Genomic DNA, 23,450 nt, shown 5'->3' with positions numbered 1-23,450 from the left:
CTGGACTTTGTCCCTTTTCAGATCTGGAAAGGTGAGATTTTCTTCATATATACAGAAGTGGGTTAGTGTTAAATGAATTGAGACATGGTTGCAGTCCAACTTACTTTGATGTTCTCAGTCGTTTTATTTAAGCTTAGGCTCATATTTCTTCATCATCCTACCACGTTTTTAAGCCTTTGCATCCTTAATCAAATTTACATGGGAGATTGCCCATTTTAACACTGGAGATGTTGTAATGCTGCTCCAAAGGTACTTCACCCAGCAGAGGAATGCCTCAATGCAACAAGCTTGCTTGCATCCATGCACAAGTCACTCAGGCATTCAAGTACTGGGATGAGTGGTTTCATTTCACATCCTTCCATCCTTCCAAGTTTGGGTTTGAATTACAAATACTGCACATACTGAGGCACATTTACCTGACCAAAAGAGGTAAGTCCTCACTTGATTTAGAGCCACATGGCACCCTAGCACTGGTGAATGGGACTGCAGCATATGGAGGATTTTGCTCTAAGTGATGGTGGTCCAATGAATTATCTATAAGCCAAATGGCTGAGGAGCTGTGGTCCTGCAATGCAATACCTTTGCATGCTGGATGTGTGAAGGAGGGGGAGCCTAAATTTGCATCTGCTCATTCTTACAGATGGAAGTAGTTCAACTATTTCCCATGTTAATTGACCTAGTATTCAAACACAATATGAGGATTCATCACAGTTTACTTTTAAGTACTTGATCTAAATTATGGAGGAAAAAAAAAAAGGAGAATGTAAGTTTGTTGAAGAACTGTAATAGTTTTAAATTGTCTGTAAGACACTAGGTAATTGCCTAGGGTTTTATTATGTTCCTGTCACTGTCTGCTGGATCTTCCATTTTGATATTCAGGTGTTCACCAGTGCATGTCGTACCAAACTGGCCCTTGAAGCAATAAAATCTATCTTACCAGGCTGGTCTGCGTTCATCCAGGACAAGAGCAGCTCCGACAGTTTGCCCAGCACCGTGCTGAAAGAGCTGCTATGACAACGTGCTGTCAAGGCACAAGGCTGGCCCTGCAGTAACGTACCTAAGCTGTCACATTTCTTCTGTGCAGCTTGTCAGGCTTCCTTTGGCTGTTCTGGTGAAAAATGTCACCAGAACAAGGCACAGCAGGGCACAGCCTCTGTGTCAGGGTATGGAGGGAAGGAGCTCTGGCTGCCGCCACTTTCCTTGTGCATTAAGGCAACAGCAAGATTCATCACCAAGGCAGCGTCTAGAACCAAAGGCCAGGGATGAGAATCCATCGCTTTCCTCTCGGGAATATGATAGGTGACAACCCTAATTGCTCTCTTAACACTTTTATCAGACTCCCAGCAACATAATTTCCTGTAGGTCAAACAAGTGGCACCCCCACTGGGGCCAGAAACTAATTCGTTTCTCTTCATGTCAGCTCAGTTCCGTGGTAGGATCCTCACAGTGACAGAGGAGAGCTGCTCACAGCCACTATTTATAACTCTTTTGGAAGTGTTGGTTGTAAAACTTAATTTACTGCAATGTTAAAAAAAAAACAGTCATTTTTATCAGCATATTACACTCACTCCTAGCAGTTGTAATATTCTCAGATAACCAATATGAGGGATATTCCTTTTATAAGAATGTGTTTATCAGAGTTCATTTTGGTATTATTTTTGAAGCTGGTCTATAGAGCAGGCTCATGGAGAGTCAAAAGCATCTCAGATGCTTGCTTTGTGACTTCTTGTTCTTATTGGGATTTCCTAGGGAAATATTACTGAAAATGAGGCTGTGTAATACTGTGGTAGGGATATATCATGTCCCATGTGCACAACATTGCTTAGGAGCAATAATTTTTGGTTGGAGATCAGTTGTTTTCAAGATGAGGCTTTATTTTCAACAGTGATACAGGGTTCTATGCTACTGGGAATTTCGTCTAATTCCCAATTAATTTTGCCTTTGAAGACTGTAACGCAGATGTTTGGTGCAATACTTAAACCAATCTTCTCAAAATACTCTGTTTTGTTTTTATCTCAGGAGCGTAGAACAGCTCTGATCTGGAGCTCATATGGAGCAATGCACAGCCAGCTTCTGTTTTCTTCATGAAACAATCTTGTGACTGAGGTGCAACCAGGCTGAGTAGCTATGAGGTTGTTTTTATCAACTGGAATTTTGCTTTTTTTTTTTTTTAACTAAATTAGGAATATACTGTAGACATGAGATGGTTGTCACAGCTGGCCAGGATGTGACTGTTGGCCGAGAGGAGAGTGATGGGACATTATTACAACTATAATTAATGGGAACTTCATTCAAAAACAAAGAGAGCTTAAGTTTACAGGGCTTCATGACTGCCAGCCTCAAGTTCAGATCATTCCAGTTTCTGAAGCCGCACATGTGATTCTCATAGGAGCTCTTATAACTGGGACAAACACAGGAACTACATTTAAAACCCCAGAAGAAGCTGGGGTGATTCAGGCAGCTACAAGCTGAGAAATGGCAATATTATACATTATTTTAATGATGCTTTCCTTCAAAAGTTGCTGTAGTGGCTTGAAGAAAGATGGGTGTCTGTGCAGAACCATTTTTTAGGATGAGATTATGTGGATTGTTTGGCTTGAATGTGGGGTATTATGCAGCAACATAAGCAGATGCAGAAATTAAACAGCATGAGATGGAGATTAGCGTATGAAGCGGGTAGTATGAAAAGTTCTTGCTGTGCTGGAATAGAATCTGATGGATATCGTTAAGCAAAGGACTTAAAACTTATTCTGCTTAATTAACATCTTTTGTAGCGTTGTACAAAACCCTGGTGAGAGCTAATCTGGAGTATTCCAAACCACAAAGGACTCTTCTGTTCATGGAGAGTGAGCTCACACTGGTCTAGGTCTGGAGAAGGGCTAGAGACTAAGAGAATTTAAAGCAAAATAGCAGGAGACCGAGATTGCTTTCTCTGGAAGTATCTTCAGTGGCTACTCTGGCATTAAGCTAATTTTGCTTATAATATGTAAGTTTGTTAAAGGTTCTATATGGGATATCTGAAACGGCAAATAAATTTTTCTATCCATTAAAATAATTCGTTCTGTGAGATTTGGGAAATTCGTGCTGGGTTCAGATGTCCTAGAACCTCAAGAGAGGCTCCTTTTCCCATCCTGCTCCAGAATTCACAGTACATCAGCTCTGGTGGACATCTCTGTTCAGACCCAGCTCTATAGGCTCTATTGAATCTGCGATTGAAGTCCAACTCCATATACTAATGCAGTCAATAAAAATACATATCTGCAGTACTGCATCCAGGCCTGGGGTCCCCAGCACAGGAAGGATGTGGAACTCTTGGAGCGGGTCCAGAGGAGGGCACTGAGATGGTCAGAGGGCTGGAGCAGCTCTGCTGTGAGGAAAGGCTGAGGGAACTGGGCTTGTTTAGACTGGAGAAGAGAAGGATCTGGGGAGACCTCATTGTGGCCTTCCAATATTTGAAGGGAGCATATAAAAGGAGGAGCAATGGATGTTTATGAGGGTGGATAGTGATAGGACAAGGAGGAATGGTTTTAAACTGAGACAGGAGAGGTTTAGATTGGATATTAGAAGGAAGTTTTTCACCCAGAGGGTGGTGAGGCGCTGGAACAGGTTGCCCAAGGAGGTTGTGGATGCCCCATCCCTGGAGGCATTCAAGGCCAGGCTGGATGTGGCTCTGGGCAGCCTGGTCTGCTGCCCCTGTACATAGCAGGGGGTTGGAACTGGATGAGCACTGTGGTCCTTTTCAATTCCAGCCATTCTATGATTCTATGATATACCTGCTTTTCTTGACGGTAAAGAACTGTTGCATTATAGGTAACACACAGGAACACACGTGTGAATATGCATGGGGAAAAGACAACAGCAAAGCTGAGAGTATCTCCTGAATACGAAGGCAGCCACACCTGAACTGATATCAGATGTAAGAAAGGCAAACTCACGCTTTTTTACGTGTTAGTGAGCGCTTAGATGTCATGTTCTCTGCTTTTATAGGATGTGAGCATGGATTTACTTTGACAAGTGGAGGTGATCATTAGCAGCTACAAAGCACCACGTGTATTTCTAGTGCCATTCAGCTTTTAGACATGGTTAATCATTTCCTACTGGAATAGATGTAGGAAAATAAATACATCCACCTCCAAAGTAATTAGCATTAACTACATAAATGTAAAGTGTCATGCAAATGAAGGCGGGTACTGCGCAGCTGCTTCACCAGTAGAAGAGCAATGAAATACTCCGTATCACCAAACAGGGAGACAGCACATTTTTCCACAAGCTAGATTCTGCAGTGGTTTTTAATTTGTGTAGCAGTTGTGGTTATAAATCAGATGGGACTGCCTAGAGTATCAGCAGCTTAGGGGCTATGTTTGTTTTAAGTTGTGGTTTATTTTTTGTTATTGTTACTGAAAAAACAGATTTCCCATTGCTCCTGCATGTTGAGTGGAGGCAGAGTATGAAATCTTGTTGGGCTTGTTCAAAGTTTTGGGTTTCTTTTCAGGCTGCAACAAATCACTTTTTTTCAGAGTTTTTTACTTTTATTTTCTGGAATTGAAATATGGTGCTTCCAGGCATTACATAAGGAGGTTTGGGTTTTTGTTTTCTGTTTGCTTGTTTTTTTGTGTGTGTTTTTTCTTTTTTTACTAAGTCTGTTAGTGGTGATGCAGCATATTCAGGCTTTTGTTAGCAGTGCTTTACAAAGTGTACCATCTCTTTTTGTTACTTAAAAGCTTGTCCATTAAATTCAGTTAATGCTTTCTAGAAAGGTAAAAAGAAAACAGATTTATGACTACATCTTTCACAGGCAAAATATATCATTTTCTTTTTGCTTTGGTTGATGCACATTTTAAGCAGTTGCACTGTGGTATTTGATCTTAGAAGTGCTGCCTCCCCATAGCTTGGCAGGTTTTGCAGTTTGTCAGTGGTCATTCGTAAAGGGGGGAAATTACGAGGGAGCATCCGAAAGAAGTTAGGATTTCTAGTCCCAGCTTCACAACTTCGGCAGCCTAGACAGGAATAAAGGCTTGGCCATACACAGACAAACATAAACAATTCAGGATGTGGTTAAGCCATCACCTTATGTGACTGTTAGAGCCAAAGAGACTGGCCCTTTCCTCATGACCACGTGCTCCCACCTCATCTCCGAGCTCAGCACCAGTGAGTGCTGGCTTCGGGGCAAGTTGCACTGATCTAGCAGAAGACTGAACTTGCAGATCGTTTGATTTATCTCAGACCAATTTAAGGTGGTCACAGAGCTGCACTCTTGAGCAAACTGTAAAATTTGCTCTACCACTCTGTGCACAGAAGGGAGAAAATAAGGTGAGGAAACAAACAGCTTCATTTCATGTCTTTACCGATGATAAACTTCACCCATAATTTTCCCTTCTATGGCTTCACCATTGTAAAATAACACAGAATGATAAATTCAGCGCTCAGAGTGAAATACGGTCCTACCAGCACATCAGTGCTGCAGACCAGGATGTAGCAGAAGGATGTTCAGTTTGGCTTTTTGGGCTTAACCATGGCCAATGAAGGAGCTGAGTGTTGAGCAAAGCACAGACTAATGGAGTTTTTGCAAATCTTCTGCACCTGCCAAAATTTGGGTCAAGCCTCTCCGTGCAACAGCACTGAGCAGTGCTCAGAGGAAAGCCCAGGCTGCATGGAAGCTGTCTTGCAGTCTTCGAAGAGCTAATCACATCAGGGGGAAGCTTGGAGAAGTTTTTGGAGGATGCTGATTTCTCACAGGAGCCCTGATAGCCAGTCTGGAAGCTGTCTGTGAAACATTGCTTAATGAGATGCGAAAAGGCCTCTGAAGGGAAAGCAGCAGCAGGTGTCTGCCAGCTCCCTTCCTGCTCACTGTATCCAGTGCACTTGCATCAGCAGGTGCCAGCGTGGGCCTCTGCGTTGTTAACTGTTAGTATGCAGGGGATTAACTTGGCTACTCCATTTCAAGGTGGAGGCTTTGGGCGCTTCCTGCCCACGGTGCTTCTGTTCTCACTATGTGTGTGATGCTCCGTGCAGTGTCTGTGCATAAATTTGACAGCAGTGAGAACTGTTGGGTACTGTGGGAGAAAGTCCAACGGTCTGTGGGGAAACAGTGGGATCTGGCCTGCAGAAGTGAAGAAAGGATGAGTGGACCTGCAGTAGCACGGAGATGAAGGTAATATATGCATAGTCAGTAGTTTGGAGGCAGTAAGGTCCAGTGGTAGAGGCAGATCAGTGGCCACGGGAAGACCACGATGCCTCTGCCCTGCCTTAGGAGGAGTTGAAATAACCTGAAATATGGGGGAATGGGAACATGGTACCCAAGCCAAGGGCTGGTAGCATCATCTAAGGGCAAACACTAGAAAAAAAAATTATCTCCTGTGGCTTTTCGTCTTCATCCCACTGCTGATACCCATAAAGGAGAAGGATCCCTTCTTCCCAGAGCTTAGGAATTTAAGAAAAGCATCGTTTAAAATGCAATTATTTTCAAGAAAAAAAAATAATAAAGTGAATTCACAGTAAATCCTTACAAAAAATGTTCTCGATTGAAAGAACCTCTTCTTTTGTTGCAGATAGTAGATATCCTTGCTCTGAGACATGGCTTCAATAAACAAATCCATTGCTTATCGCTCCAGCATCACAAGGAGTATTTGTCCCAGTACTCTGAATGCACGGAGCTGAGGAAGAAAAGGAAAAGTCAGAGAATTGAAAAAAAAAAAAAAGAAAAAACGCAGCTGTTTAGAGACCTGTAAGAAGTGATTAGAACATAGAAGGCAGGTTGCTGGCCCTCTGTCCAAGAGGCCCAGTTCAGGTTAACACGATCCCTGCCCCTGCAGCAATCCCATGCGAGCGGCCTTAGGAGCGTGCCAGCCTGGTAAGTACGTTAGGCCAAATTGATGCAGTGTCATTAATTCCTGACGAGAAGCCAGATGCCAGCGTTGTTACTGTTGGGGCTGATCGCTGGCTATATAATCCAGTGCACCTCATTTAGCTCCTTGTTCATTGGCTTACCCACTTAGCCTTAGAGAATAGGCTTATCCACAAACATTATCATACGCCTTGCCTGCTCCTGAGATTTAATTGTGATCATGAGAAGCTCTTCCATGTTTTAAAATGGCATTACGTAAGCACAGAGTTGATCTAGTTAATGTGTAATAGATACAACTCATTACTTTAACTCTCAGATCACATTTGATTTGATTTTAATGTGGTTGTTTCCAGCACTTAATGACAAAATAGTAACTTACTGTGCTAGGAAAGTGAATGTTGGCTAAATTAGCCATGGTGGAACTCATAGATTATTTCCTGAGTAGTTAGCAGTTATCAATTTTAGATTAAATATGGTGAGAATATAGTGAAAGTGATAACTCATTGTTAACGCCATGACCCATGTTGCTCATAACTCTTGTATTGCTGCAGTGAAGATTACCTTGCAGAGAGGAGTTGGCAGCAGAACCTGATTATGCCTCTCAGCAAGGGGAAGATCCCATGCTGACTGCTGAAGTAGCAGGTACTGCTAGCTTTATGCCAGCTTCTTAGTAATCAAGTAGCAGCAAGAACCTTTTCCTCTGCTTTCAGATCACAAGGCACACATACCTTTCTCTTCTCAGAATAGTTTTCAACTGACAAAATCCCCTCTTGGTTTGCTGAATTGCCAGCAGCTTTAAATAGTGTATATAAATATGAAGGTGGCAGGCAGAGGCCTAGTTCAAACCAGCCTTTAAAAATGCTGTTGAAGTTCCCCATATTGTTAATATTTCTAGCCCTCTGCATTTTCTCGTGTGTTTTCTAAGTGGCAGAAGTGGATTCCTTGGTGTGGGAGTAGCTCAACGAGAGGAGATCCCCATCAGCTTTCAGAGTCCTGGCATCACACAGCTTACAGGCTGGGGTTAGGGACTGTGGGATATTGCTGAGCTTCCCAGAAACTAGCTTGAATTAATTGCAACTGTTGAACCATGTTGTGCAAGTTGTATTGCAGAGGATGCAGGATGTCGTTGCAGTTTAAGGTGGATGATGATAATGAGAAGATAGCTACAAGCTTTCCATCGCAAGGTAATCAGGCTGGAAAGGAAGGTGTTTTGCATGAACATTGCCTGCCACAGTGCCTCTACTTTAATTAGTACTATTTTTAGCTATATTTATCTGTATTATTGCTCTTGATATGGGCAATAATAAGGTGTCTTGATAATGTAACACTCATTAATTCAGCAGCTTCACTATGTCAGATTACAGTGCCTGTAACAGCAGATGTGTTTCCTATAGTTTCTTCTGCCTGTAGAAACGTTCATAAAACAAATTAATTTTTCTCATTTTTATGTGGCATTCAGATATAGAATATTGAAATAGCTTGTTCAGGGCTGTGGTGGGAAATTTTTGCCAGGGCTCAACTTTTCTATAGAGACCACTGGACTTACAGCCAGCCAAGGGGCTCTTGGCTGTGGTAATGTAACATGTTGTTGTTGCTGTTTTTCTTTTTTCTTCCTCTAAAAATGCCAGTGACAACCCATTTTTCTTTGACACGGTGACTAAAGGACCAAACACTAAGGGGAAGTGGCTCAGCACATGGCCCTTGGTGATGGCCTTGCCAAAGCCACTGCCATCTCGAAAAGGGCTGTGGTAGAAAGCTCATGTCCTGTGGGACCTCTGGAAATGAGACTTCAGATTGTTTAAATTAGCTAGAAATTGGTCTTAAAGAGGGTTTTTGAAGAAAAGATTGGAAGAAAAAATTAGACCTTCCCTGGTCTAATTTTACTGCAGGGAAGCTGCTTGCAGATCCCCAGTTTGCTGATATTCAAATTCCTTAGTGCATTTTCCCACATCCCAGCACTGCAGACTTGATCTTGTTACAGCATTTTTAATAAGCTTGATTTAAGGTTTTTAGGACAAGACATGATTGGAGTGAAAGGAAAAAAGTATTATGAGAAAAATTGGTTAACAACTTGAATTTCAGAGTAAGCAGCTCCTAAACCAGCATCTCTATCTCCTCTTACTGCTTTGTTGGGTATTTTCTGATTGCATCCTCACTTTCACATTGGAGGTAAAAACTACCTTCACTGGATATTCTAAGAATTACCCAAATTTGGTGATCTTCTGAGAAGCAAGTCCTAGCTCTGTCCTTTAAGGAGAGGGTTTTGCCTACCTACAGACTTCAGCACGTCTCTTCAGTATTTTAGCTTGCCATTAATTTTGCCTGGTAAAATGCTACCCAGGGGAAAGCAAAAGAGGCTCAGCTCCAAATTTGATATTTCCTGAGTCTGTATGCTCACACCTCCTAAAATATCGTCAAGAAAGGACTCAGCTCGCACCTTTGGGTTCATCTTCTGGAAATATTAACAGTGATTCCATTGGTTGGAGGAACAAGTTTCAAGCCAATATGATAACATTTGCTGAATGGAATCATCTAAACTGTGGTTTCTGTTCATATGAAGGATTGCGTTGGTGTTATCGAGGGGCAGTGTGTGGCAGGATGTGAGAGCTGGAACAGGGCTCTGATTCAGGAAGCCAAAAGATGGCAATCATCTCCAAGATCTTAAAATCTAAGTTGCTTTTTTACAGTCAAAGTAGATAGAATTACAACAGAGGCTGCCATGGGACCTTCTCTCAGATCCAGGCTGCCTGGGTTCTCCTGTTTTCCAACACAGCTTTATAAATACTGTGTATAGGTTTGTATCAGAAGCCTTTCCTGGGAGCTGTCAACAAAACCACAGCTCTTAAATTAACCTGCTGAAAGCTTATCGGGGTGAAAATGGTTGAAATTTCCTGAGATCTTTGCAGCAACAAATTTTAACTAGGAAATATTTATCTATGTTTTCTGCTAAATAACGCCCTGTTACGATTTTATAAGGCTGGAGGGAGGATGCCAGTGATCTTTGGGAATGAAAAGATCCCGAATTGTTATGTAACTAGATAGGGCCACTGAGAACAGCCACGAGACCTGCTGTGTTGCAAGAGGTGCTCCATTACCCTGATTGTCCCATGGGGTTAACACGTGGCAATTGAAGCAGCGTGGTGACTGGTATCCCACTGTGCCCGCTCCAAATTCCAGTGCTTGCATTTCCCCCCAAGCGGCAGTGACCTTTTGCCAAGTAAAGAGGTTTGAGGCTGGAAGGGCTGTGAAATATCGAAGCTCGCCTGGAGGACGAAACAGAGGAGAACTAACTGGAAGCCAGCAGGCATTTCCTGGGAGGAGATGGTGAAGGCAAGCGTCAGCCATGGGTTATTCGGACAGTGAGAGCGACTGCTCTGACAAAGAGCGCTATTTCTCTGGGAGCAGTGATGAGTACTCGTGTGATGAAGCCGAGAAAGTATCCGAGTCAGTGCTCGCAAGCAGAGCTTTCCAATGCTTGCTTGTTGCATATAATGCCGTGTAATTCACGTAACTATTTATTGCACTTAATGCCCTGTGCCGCAGCTTTTGTAACACGACCTTTAAAATGTGTACTGACCATTCGTTTTGCTGCAAGGTGGTTGAGGTTAATGTGTAGGTGAGTTGCGTGTCTCTGGATGTATTTGCAATCTTTAAAGGTACAGTAAGAGCAGGCAGTGTTTAAAACTCAGTCTTGTGTTTCGCAGCTGGTGTGTGTAAAAGATTTATATGTAGAGCTGAAAATGCGCTGGCTTTTCCTTCTGGTTTATCCTCCTGTTTCTAGGAACATGGTTAGATTTGTAATCCTGCATGGTGGGAAAACCCCCATAATAACAAGAGCTTGCCAAGTTTATATAACCACTTAAAATCGATTTAGAGCGGGGGAACAAGGCTGTTCAGCAACACAGGAGATCCTGGGATCTGGTACTTTTGTGACCCATCTCCATCTCGTGACAACGATTTTCCCTGGAGCAGGTGATAGGAAGGCATTGGCACTGTGGTGGTGGAACGCAGCCATGCTACCAGTGGTGGCAGGCCACCGAAACTCAAAGTTGGCTGGCAGTCCTTCCGCTGAGCTGACCTTGCTGCCAATGGCTCCTCTGCCTTCTTCCCTGCTCCCACAGAAGGAGCAATATGTCATTTTCTGCAGGAAGAGCGTCCTTGTTGGAGGCATAGGGAGATTTTGTAGCACAGAGGGAGCACCTCAGAGCATCCCTTTTGGATTAATGCTTTCTCCCCACATTTGCAATTTCATTATTCCCCTTGAAAAGTGCTGGAATGGGGCGTTTTAGGGCTGTTGGGTGTGCAAACCATGTGTGGAATGGCTTTTGTGGCAGCTCACCCTTAAGCTTGCGGTGCTTCAGGGTATTCAGAGGTGCTTGTTTCTTGACTTAACATTTTGTGTATGAAGCACTATATAATTCATTTTAAAAACCATTTTTTCCCCTAACTTATCAGTTATTTCTGCTTGTGCAGAACATAAGGAAGCCTTAGAACTGCATGACTTTCTGCATTATAAAAGCCTTTACATCTCTGTTTGTGCTAAGTGAAATGTCCTTTGGAAAAGAGCCTTCATTCCACACTAATTTCATGCTGATTAAACACACGTATCAGGTACAATGCAGGGGAAACCATAACAGTTATTTGTGTATTTTAATCTTTAATGTTGAAGTTTACTTAAAACATTTGAACTGAAGCCATAAACACCTGTGTTTTACTTCTGTGCAATCTGAGAATATGTAACAATAAACACTTTGTGACAGAAAGGCATCCAAGATAGCAGAACATCTATGTGAAGTTTTAGTGGGAATTAATGCACAACCAAAAGCATTACATCCTCGTTTAATAATGCATTAATATCTGAGCAGAAGTTGGCTACAGCAACTTAGTAGAATATTAAATGTTATAATTTCTTATCCTCTTAATCCTTGTATTTACCAAAGTTTTAGAAGTTAATAGAAATATTTTTTATAATGCTGTTGGTCTACTTTCTTTAATTTTTTTAAGTGATAATTTTGTTTATTGGCATGGATAAATTAGCACTAGCATATTTACTTTTATTGAAAATGATCTCAAAGAATGCTTTGGATTGAGCATTAACATTTATTTCAATTTTATTTCTGCTTGCTCTGCTTTAAAGGTAGCTTAAAGATAGTTAAATTGAAGATAGCTTGAAAGCAATGAAAGTAAATGTAATTAACAATTAAAGGGAGAGTACCTGTTCCTGTATGGGTGCACATGCACCACTCTCCTTTTCACCACACTGCTACTTTAATACTTCCAGTCTTTGAAGAGGAGAATTGCTCTTTCCAATGGCATTTCTAAATCTCATTTTCTACTTCAGTGGAAATAAGCATTGGTTTTCCAGTCTAAATGAATTAGATGTGTTTAGAAGAGGTGGATCTATTTTGCCTATAATCCCTTTATATTTAATAGGTGAAAAGATTTTGAGTGGATTTGAGCAAAGCAGTGATTCTGACTCCTGCATTCTGGTTTTCCAGCACAGAAAGTGCAGTGGCATTCAGAACTATTTAGAATGGAATTCTAAATAGGTCTGATTAATGAGCTTCTTGATTTGTAGCTTGGGCTGGCCAAGGCCGAACTGTGTGGCAGGAGAAGGGAAAACATTGGATATCTAATAATGAAGATACATTGTGCCTCTGGTGTCCTTCCTAACTGCCTCCTTGACCTTTCAGCTGTGACATATTGCCCTCTGAACCATGGCCTGGGGAGACAAAACCAAGGGTTTGGGGGAGGAGGGCATACATAGAGGTTCATCAATACATCTATGCAAATAGCTAGTATTTCTATACCTATTTCTGTATACAGAAAGATAGAAGACCTTGCCAAACAAAAGGGCATGGGCCAATACATGGCTAGATGCCCTATTTACAAGGGGAGCCTACTTCTGGTTTTCTGCTCATGCATGTTTTTTTGCTCTCACGTGCTTGATTCCTGTACAGATGAAGAACATCTTTCCAAGGAAAAAGTTGTGAAAACCTCAGTTTTATTCTTGAAGTGCTTGGAATGAAGTACGTTCAGAAGTATAAAGTTTGCTTAAGAAATATATTTTTCTTTCAGGGAGGATGTCAGAACTGCCAACGTCATTGCGGCTGAAGCAGTAACTTGTCTGGTCATAGACAGAGAGTAAGTACATAAGCTTTCTGTCTTGTGGTGGGGTGCATCTCCAGTTCACACTTTTTATAGGTTTTAACTACAGCCTTTGATCATTTTCTGTAAGGTTATTTAATTTTGAAAGATATATTCACAGTATATTACGTGTCCTTGATGAAGTAGAAAGGACATTCCCCTAGATCAATAAGACAAAATTCAGTGATGACAAATACAGAAAATTAAGAAGTACAGAATGACAAAATGGAAATAAATAGGGAGAGAGTGGAAACAGATCCAAGCGTTGTGGTGGTACGCAGATTGAATTAGCATCAGCAAAATATCATGAACAAAAGAAATTTTCTGACAAATGCTAGACAAACATGTTGTTATTCTTTTCCATGTAGGGTTGAAGAGCCCTTGTCCATAGGACCTAGCCCTGCTTAAAGCTCTGCAATTCCAAGAGGATAGATCAGAAGAGCAAACTAACTTTTTACCTATTATACATGGAAAACATTGAGGAATTAGGCATTTTTTCATCTAGGCAAGAAATGCCTGCACTCCAGGAAAACAGTGCTGCAAAGTTGACTGCTGAGACTGGGAAAAGAATAGCCTTACTTTGAAAATCCATTGTGACTCTTGGGGTGGTTTTCCAGTGATGAGGGCAATGAGGCACTGGAATACACCATCACACAGAGAAATCTCCCACCTTCACAGTGGAAAGTGTTAGTTGTGATTTTTATTACTGCACAGGGAAGACTGGTTTTGTAATGGACAATGCCCCCAAAAAAATACCAGCTCAGAGTTCAGCAGTGTTTTAAAAACAAAACAAAACAAAAAATCTATTGTTAGGCATTAATAGAATTGTTATTGTTATTATTTTTAAACTGAATCTATGGCTTGTCTGTGCTTCACACGCTGTGTTGTTCTTGTTTCCTCCAAAATGACAAGTTAGACCAAAAAGTTGTTTGGAGACGGGTAGAAAAAATGATTGATGGAGAGAATGGCTTCTGTTGGAAAAATAAGCAAGTAGGTTGAAACTCTGTTCTGGGAAAGAGATGATGAAATGAATTTCTCACTGCCTCCCCAAGCGTGAGAACCCAGAGGTAAGTGCAGGAAGGAAGTGAGAGTCAAAAGGAGGTGGCTCTTCACACGGGGTGGCTCATGGAGCTCCTCCCTATAGGAAAACAAGAAGCTTACAAGTGTTCGAAAGGAAAAGAAATCCACTGGATTTATTAAATATGCAGGAACTCTACTGCTGGCTCTAGGGAGTCTCTGAGAGGTGTAAGAGTATTGAGACAAATATAAATGCTGGGTCTATTCTTGAAATCTTAAAGACATAAGGAATTGACATAAGACAAAGTCAAAGGGCAGCTGCTGAGTTACAAGTGACTTCTGAGGCATTCTTGTAGTGTGATGAGATTAATAGGAGATACATCTCATGTTCTCTGGTAGGCATGAACAAAGTGCATCCAATCCTTTTTAATACAGGAGTTTTATATTCAATAATCGCTTGACGTTTATCCCAAACCTTTGTTGTCATGTTCTGAAGTAACAGAACTGAGGAAGAGTACTTAAAAAATCTTAGATCTCCTGATCTGCTATTTCATTTATCATCCATTTAAAAAAAAAGTCAAGCAACTAAATTATGGTTTAGCTGTTGAAAACAGATGGTGAACTTCAGGACTGTCAGCTGAGTGGCATTCTTCCACATATACAAGCAAGTAACCTGACAGATAAAATACATATTATCCCTTGTTATTTTGTGGGCAATAAGAAGAATCAGCAGAATTAGATCTTGTAGCAAACATTAATTCAGAGAAATGTAAAGCAAAGAGTCATTTCTACATTTTTTCTGAACTCCTCTATGGGGGTCATTTTTGTTTTCCACCATAAGCATTTTAGAAATGAATTAAAAAAATAAGTAATTCCGGATTTAATCCTTCCTGAGTATTTTACAGACCTCATCTAATATCCCCTTTATTCTGTATACAATGACCTTGAAATAGTAAGGAAGTACAAGTTAAATTTAACTGATGAAGCTGTAGTTCATCTACACTAGGGATTCTAGTAATGCTCAGCAATTAATAGCAGAGTAACACTATTTATAAGAATACTATTTATAGATCAAGAAATGTAATGCTATTTATATCACTATTTATAGTTCAAGGAACTCTGCTCTCTGTCTTGACTAGTTCTGACTTTTTGTGGTAGCTCTTCCCTTCCATTATTGTATCATGGTTTGCAGATAACCATAGAAGCTAAGTTTAGTATGGAGAAAATGTAGGAAGACTTATGTAAATTTGGAAAATTGTGCAGGCACTGTTCTGCTAATGAGGAAAATAGCATTTTTGTATATCCAGATATACTGAATATTAAGACATTTGGTTTTGGTTTGTGTTTCAGGAGTAAAGGTGCTACATTTGCATAGAGATAACAGAAATATGGTAGAGGAGCAATGAACCATGGAGTTCGTTTCGGGATCCAAAAGGCTGCAACCTATTAAGGAGGTGTCCAGCATAGATACCTGGTGTGGGTCAAGATCACTATGAACAGAATAACAGGAACAGAATAATGGTGAACAGAGACACCTGGGTGTGTTTGGAAATGGGTGTATTTAGGTATGAATAGGATAGATGTGAAAAAAAATTTTGGCTATGGAGGTGTCTGGACTTACGTCGGAATTAAATGACTATAAATTTCCAGAGAAAAGGAAAAATAATTGCTAGTAATAGTGGAAGGTTGTTGATTAGGCTTAAAGAGAAAGTCTAAGAAGTTAGGTAAAGAGATCATGGGAGAGAAAAGGGACTCTGTGAGATCAGGTAACAAGGGCACCTGTTATTCTTTCCATGTTCTTAGTAATTTTCTTCAGTTCTTGGAAACTTTTATCATAGAAAGGTGACACATTTAGGAAATGATTTATAGGGAATTAATGTGTAATGTAGGTGTGTGTTTGGGGGAATGACTGTAGAGAATTGGCTAGTTGGTTTGAGATTGATGTTCTGCCAGTATTTAGAAAGTGCACAGAAAATGAAAGGAGCTTCAGATGTGGGATCTCTAGGCAGGATGGCAGCTCTAGGACCTGCCCCGTAGTGGCTGCACTGGGAACACCATTGATTTTGTTCACCCAAGAAAGCTGGCAATCCATTGGCATAGAATAATAGAATGGTTTGGGTTAAAGATCATGTATTCCACTATCAAGTTAATCACAGAATCACAGAATGGCCAGGTTGGAAGGGTCTTCAAGGATCATGAAGCTCCAACCCCCTGCCACAGGCAGGGCCACCAACCTCCCCATTTAATACCAGCCCAGGCTGCCCAGGGTCCCATCCAACCTGGCCTTGAACACCTCCAGGGATGGACGGGGCATCCACAGCCTCTCTAGGCAGCTGTTCCAGCACCTCATCACTCTCATAGTAAAGAACTTCCCCCTGACATCCATCCTCAGTCTTCCTTCCTTCAACTTAAAACCATTTCCCCTTGTCCTGCTGTTATCTACCCTTTCAAAGAGTTGATTCCCTTCCTGTTTTGTAGGCTCCCTTTAGGTACTGGAGAGTTAAGAATTAAGAGTTTACTTCTTGCCATAAAAAAAATAGCATATTTGTACCAGTTCATGTGTATTTTAAAAAACAAAACCTTTTACCTTGTAAAAGGTAGGAAAGATTTCCACAGAATTTCAGAATATATTCCAGGTTTCAGCATGTCTGTACACATTGTCCTGGAGGAAGAGGTTACATTAACCCAGCAGGGCAAACAGATGCAGTTGGTGGCAAAGCTGACCATAAGAGGCTAACAGCTTTGTGGGGAATTTGGACAGACTGTTTGTCTGGAGCAGCAGAGGTGCTCTTCTTCCCATCAAGAAGCTGTGGGAATTGAGAAATCAGCTTGAAAACGTCAGCAAAATCCACGTGTTGTTCATGTCAATTGTCAGACTACTCAATGCAGTTTCTGATCATTTGTGATTATGTGCATGAGGAACTAGAAAGCTTTTTGCACAAGCAATATTTCCTTCTGATGGAAGATATGATCTCAGTAAACATATTAATATTTTATAACAGTTTTCATTGTCAGATCTCATTTATTGTTTTTTGTTTTTTTTTCCTTAAGAATCCATAGTTTTTTTTTTTGTGTTCCTGACCTGCTAAGGCCCTATGTGAAACAAAGCAGAAGCTGGTGGTTATGTGTTCACTATTGTGGTGCTGCAGTCATATATCCTGTAGGAAGAAAGCAATGGTGGGAAGCGGACAACATGGTTGACTCCAAAGTATTTCAAATTTGGCCTTGACATGACTTGTCTTAGTGAGTTTTTGGGCTCCGTGAAGGTGTTAATAGGTTTGTTGTAGAAGTAGAATGGACTGGTTGGGGAAAAGTTGGTAATTTGAATTTGCTGAATGTGATAGACGCTTTAAAACTTTGCAAAAGGCATCTGATGAAAACTATGTAGGCACAAGTGGGACAACCTTGAGTTTTGTAACTCAATTTGAATAAACACGTACAGACACTTCACTTGTGACTGCTTTGCATGGAGTTAAAACAGAAAGAAAACTTGCAAAACACATTTGTAAAATTTTGATCATTATAGACACCCTAGGAGAGCAGTTTGTGCAGCTTTTTGAACTTTTTTTTTTTTACATCTACCTACTGAACTTAGAATAGCATTCTTCTTAACTGTAAGAATATTTGCACTGAAGCTGATGATTCAGATTAATCTTTTATTTATAAGTGATTTTTTTTTTCATCTGCATAATTTATTTATGTTGATAACAATATTTTCCTGAAGCACCGAGATTTCCAAGGTGTAAATGTTGTGGGTGCTGGGAGTACAAAATTACCCAATGCAAATGATGGGCTGAAACTCAGGGCACAGCTGCTCCTGACGGAGGCTGGCAGTGCTGCAGAACTGTCTGGTATTTGCAGATATTGAGTGCTAAATGATCTTTTTCTGCTTACTGTCTTCTTCAGTTGTATGTTCTCATTTAGGGGCAGATATTTTTAAGGAAACCTTTTAAATATTTTGGGTATTTTCAGTTTGGATTTTACGTTATTGTCTTTATTTGTAAGCCTTCTTTTAGTTTGTGAGGGGATTGCACCAAGGTGCTAAGAAAGGTTACTGTGTCAAACCTCTTGGCAATGGAAATCAGAGAAGAAGGGAAAAAAAAGGTATTATCCTAGCATGACTGACCTTAACACAAGCTAAGCTGAATGCTTTCATTGGAGATATTCATTTCTGCTGCTTTACTATTTTTCCCAGTTGGGCTGAGATTTATCCATGGAGAAAATTGGTTGTGAGGAGAGAATGGAAAAAAAAATGAAAAGAGAAGGCTGTGCAGAGAAAAACTGAGCAGTTCTCTGATGAAAGTCTTGGGGATGTTACAACCAAGATGACAGGCAATAAGAGAGTGACTCCAGCGGGCTTCAAAATCCCTCCCAGTCCAAGATCTGGTTCAGGACAATCAAAGAAAAACTGAACGACTGACTGTTGTTATTCCTTCCTGTGACTTCTTTTTTGCCTATGTACTGTTTCACTAGACAAAAATCTGTTCACATTGCCAAAAAAAAAAAAAAAAAAAGGGAAAAAAAAAAAAAAGGAATGTCTAACCCCACCACATTTTCTTAACCACATGAAAGCAACCCCAAGCCTTGCTGTTTTAAATTGCATTTGAAGCCTTAGGTCATGCCTTGTAGCATGCCAGAAGGATTGCAGTGTTGCTCAGTTGCCTAAATAGCAGTTTGTGAAGCATTAACATCTACGTCTTGCTTTACTTTCACTGCTGTCTTGCAAGGGCTTGGCTTCATCCAATGACTCATATTCATCTCTAGACAAACAGACCTTGCTGTATCAAACCCTGGAGCTGAATTTTTCGTCTTTTCACTGCTGAGTAAGGGATTTTGCATTGAAAAGATCCTCTGGTTAATAACACATCCAAATAGCAATGCATACAAGCTGCTTAACTTCTGCCTTGCTAGAAGATCCTAATGCAATGGAAGAGCAAAGGGATCCTTTCCTTCTCCTCTTCATTAATGAGCTCTTGTAGCTTTCCCTGTGCTGCGTAAACAATTCCCTAGACTGCATAATTAACATGACAAATTAAGCAAAGTTGCACAATGAGAGAATTCATGTGTCCAGAACAGTGATGACTATAATTACACAAAAGGCCATGGTGGGAAGCCTAGTGACAGCATGTAACTCTAGATCCAAACAGTATGAATAGATCTCCCAACTGTGACCTCTTGTCTTTTATTTATTACAGTAATGACTAAAATGCAGCTTTTTCCAGCTGCCGTTTGTAAAGCAAGAGCAGATATTAATTAAGCCTTACTTCATTCTTCTGGAAATTGTATCCTCTGCTTGTAGTGCACACACCATGCTACTTCTCCTAAGGTCAGACATCTCCTGATGCAGCAAGACATTTAAGCTCCCATTTAAGAACTTGCAGCGTGTTTGAGATTATTCAGCAAAGCATGATCCAAACAGCTTCACCACCCTTAAAGGCAAAGGGAACACGGTGTCACAGGATGTAATGTTTTCTACAGATACGTTCTATTAAAGTCAAACGCATCCATTGGATGAAAATATTTTGTTTCTCTTTATCACCATATTTTCGCTAACAGCTGAGATTCACAGCTTCTTATCCTAAAATTTCATACATTCTGAAACCAAATCTTTCAAGGAAAAAAATGCAAACAAACTGAAAACTATTACCTTCATCTGTGTTCATCACTGATGAATAGCATTAATTCTCTTTTGTTCTGAAATTCTTTAACAAGACAGGACAATGTGAAATATTTTCTTCTTACTTCTCTGTGTGTAAATATGGCCCTAGATGTTGTTGTTCTGGTTTTTTTTTTCAACTTTTCAATTACTTTTAAAAAACTTTTTGATTAAAAAGCCATTCTGTTCTTCTGTTTATACCTCAGGAAGGTCAGGACCACATAGAAAAGAACTGCAGGGTCCCCCATTTTGAAGCTGTAGCCTTAGGGCTGTGTACAGTCACAAGGCTAAGCATTGTAGTTGGGAGCAGCTCATCCTTCCAAATTAGCTTAGCTATTTCCTCATTTTGCAAGTTCATTCTTTAAACTAAAATCATACCACATGCGAGACACATGCACTAGGAAATAATGCAAGAGTGTAGAAGGGAAGTATAATTTTCACTCGAAATTTTCAGTTATAGATTTTAATTGATTTCAGTTATTATTTAAAACATTCAAATTTGCATTCCTTTTTTAGTTTCTGACGATGTGTAATACCACTTCCACAGGCACAGCAGTCACCATTTTAATTGTTTTTCCTCTGGAGCGATGCTTGTTACTTGATTGACTGGTCATCAGGTCCATTTGTTTGAGTCACTCACGATATAAAAAGATTTTCTAAGTCTTTTTCCCATATGTTTATGCCTTTCGCACCTCCCCTGGGGCAGGGGATGGTGTTAGGGGACTGCTCAAACTACTGCCAGCTTGTACCACGGATGGCTCAGGAGTGCTGATTGTATCAGGCACTCCCAGTGTTTCACCCGTTCTCACTCAATGTTTAGCCTAATTAAAGCCGAATCTCGTTAGTCCAGGTTATGATAATTTGCTTATCTTTCTGCCCTTGCTTTCTTTTCCTTCTCTGCTTTTTTTTTTTCCCCCCCCCCTCTTTTTATTTCTCCCTTCTGTGTTTTGGTTGCTGCTTCTCTTGCACCGAGAAAGCTTAGATATTGAAGTAAAGATTATCCTTCCCTTCAAAAACAGGGATTTCTTGGGTTTCTGGTTGGAGAGCAGGGTATGATAGTGGCACTTCAACATCGTGGGACTTAGCAGCCAAATTGACAATGCCAGATTTATTGTGAAACTTGTTAGGGATTGGGTGCAGTCCCTAAAAAAGCTGGATAAAGAAGTTTGGACATTCATAGTAATTATCCAGGGTCATCAAGGGGCAACCCCCGATTGCTGCTGAAGAGCCACATTGGCTTGCATGGCTCCCTCCAGGTGGACATTGTTCTCTTACCAAAAATGCACCTTTATTTTCCTTCACAGCTCCTTCAAACATCTGATTGGTGGCCTAGATGACGTTTCCAATAAAGCCTATGAAGATGCAGAAGCAAAAGCAAAGTAAGTGTCAGCTTGTTGTGTTCAGCATAGAATCTTCACCTAATTTTTCTTTTTCTGAGGGTTTTCTTGATAGTGAATATTGTAATTCCAAAAAACCTGCATTTTCTCAACATAGCAGTGTAAAACAGCTTAAACAAGCAGTGAATGAAGTGCTTACTCTTAATTTTCTTCCGGATGAGCCTCATTTTATCTCCCTGGTGCACTCTGTGAATATGGAAGGGCCATGTGGACGTGGTGTCCCCAGGCAGGTGCCCAGCTGGGTGGTCCCAAAGTCACTATGATGCCTGACTAAGGAGTCTAGAGAAGCCTCAGACCTTAAAGAAAAATCACAAAGTAGTTCTTCTGAAAGTAAGTATTTCTGGGAAATTACAGGTCTTGAAAACAGCAAGTAATGAGGGAAATTGCTGTTTTATATGAGTTTTCTTTAGAGAGCTGCAGTCTTTCTGAAACATTTTCAGAGTGTCAAAACCTCTTCCGAGACAAAGAATGGTAAGTCAAGTTTGTCATTTTTGAGTGAATGCTACAGTTATTTTGACATGAAGCAATATATTTGTCTGAATTCCTAGCTATAAATACTCATTTGTTTCAGGAGCGAGCTGCAGTGTATTGTGATTTTAATATATTCCCCCCAAAAAACACTCATAATTCATTCTTGATGTACAGTTGGTTTTTAAATGAAAGATTTTTGTATGTCCACAGTTGATTCTATAACAATAATAAAGCTTATAGAGAAGAACATATTACAATTCCAGTGATGGTGAGTATAAACCAATAAGATTCAAAAGCCAGAATTGTTTAAAAGATAACTGAAGTTGCTATGTAAAAAATGATTTTGCTGCTATTTTTTTCTTCTTCTTACCACATTAAAGGAGAGGTTGGGTGTTTTCTCCAAATCAAATACTCAGAATGAGTGTCTTTTAATCAGTGGTCGAAATTTAAGACTGCTCTGAAGACTTCTCATTAAACCAGTATTGCAAAGGTGTTCACACTTCCATGGAGAGAAAAGTAGACAACCTAAATGATTATTTAACTAAAAATAACTGCTTGATTGTTTGCTTCAGAAAGCAAATATACATCCCAAGAAACTTAGTTTCTTGGACAAGACTTAGTAATTTTGCAAAGTATCTGCAAATTAATTTTTTTTTTCTTTTATTATCATATTTGATTGATACTTGAAATACATTTTTAATCATGTTTTTATTTGTTGTGGGATACTGGAAGGCACCTTACGGTTTCATTATTCACCTGCCTCTAATTAAACTTTTAAGATTTCTTTTTCAAAAGCTGAAGTTCCCCAAAATCCTTCTCCTAATTAAAAAAGGGAAGAGGCTATCAGTCTCTTCTACCATCCCAAAAGACAGATAATTGGGGCACAGAACACAAAGTCAGATGGACAGCATGTTGTCACAGTGGATAAATGGCTATCATGTGTTATAGACAAATGTAATGTACATTACTATACATACAATCTGATAGTACTAGCTACAAACTTGAAAATAATGCTACTCTGAAAATTAATTTACAGAGAAATGGTCTTAAGTACTCCAAGGTAGTATGGTTAGATTGCAGTTGGACTTGATGATCTTGAAGGTCTCTTCCAACCTGGGCAATTCTATGATTCTAAGCACTTTTACTTCTTTTCAGATTTTATTCTTAGTGTTACTGTTCAGGTTATTGTGATTTCCATCCAAAAAAAAAAAAAAAAGGTGGGAAGCATTGATAATGAAATTGGGGATTTTTTTATTTTATTAATAAGATGATGATGTTATCACAGACACTTTAATGAGTCACGCCAGAATCCGTTGGCACTAAGCAAAATTTACAAATAGATACAAACTTGCCATTTCCCATTTCATCATCTGTATTGTCACATTTTCAATTCTGAGCTGCATTTTTAATAGGGTATCATGTGGTCATGTATTTTCACGATGTTTGTGTATGCAGGTTGTAACGGAGAGTTTTTCATACTGAATTTGTGACTTTTAGGGAAAGCTTTCAGGATCTGTTGAACACTTTACAACTTACCTTTATGAGGACTAATTTTGGACCTATTTTGGATAAACTCATCATAGAATCATAGAATCAGCAAGGTTGGAAAAGACTCACAAGATCATCCAGCCCTACCATCCACTCATCACCAATACTTCTCACTAAAATTCATTTTATTAATCAACATTTTGTTCTTTTACATTCATTTTGTTAATCAACATTTTTGAGCTTTTACATCCTTTATGCCTGTCCTTTTCTTCTAGTGCCAACTATTTTGTCCAAATGAAAGGGAAAAGCAGAGGATTGCTGATGATAGAGGAGTTGTTCCCTCAAAGGAGGAATTGATTAATATTGTTAGCAACTGTTCCTGTCGTCTTAGAAGTTAGAGGCCAGTGCTTGAATCCTGTCACTCAGTATT

General features: G+C 40.0%; 1 protein-coding gene across 3 annotated transcripts in view; it reads left to right on the top strand.

The window, feature by feature from the left end:
• PRKG1 (protein kinase cGMP-dependent 1) overlaps nucleotides 1-23,450 on the top strand; it is a 393,227-nt gene that overhangs the window by 308,278 nt on the left and 61,499 nt on the right. For all 3 annotated transcript variants that reach the window (XM_085228931.1, XM_085228932.1, XM_085228934.1), the window contains exons 8-9: nucleotides 12,923-12,988; nucleotides 20,969-21,043. In XM_085228931.1, coding sequence (XP_085085057.1) covers nucleotides 12,923-12,988; nucleotides 20,969-21,043 — 141 coding nt within the window. The remainder of the gene's footprint in view (nucleotides 1-12,922; nucleotides 12,989-20,968; nucleotides 21,044-23,450) is intronic.

This window comes from Meleagris gallopavo, chromosome 8, assembly GCF_905368555.1.
Source record: "Meleagris gallopavo chromosome 8, MGAL_WU_HG_1.1, whole genome shotgun sequence".
Lineage (NCBI taxonomy): Eukaryota > Metazoa > Chordata > Aves > Galliformes > Phasianidae > Meleagris > Meleagris gallopavo.
This window is presented reverse-complemented; position numbering and strand designations above follow the sequence as displayed.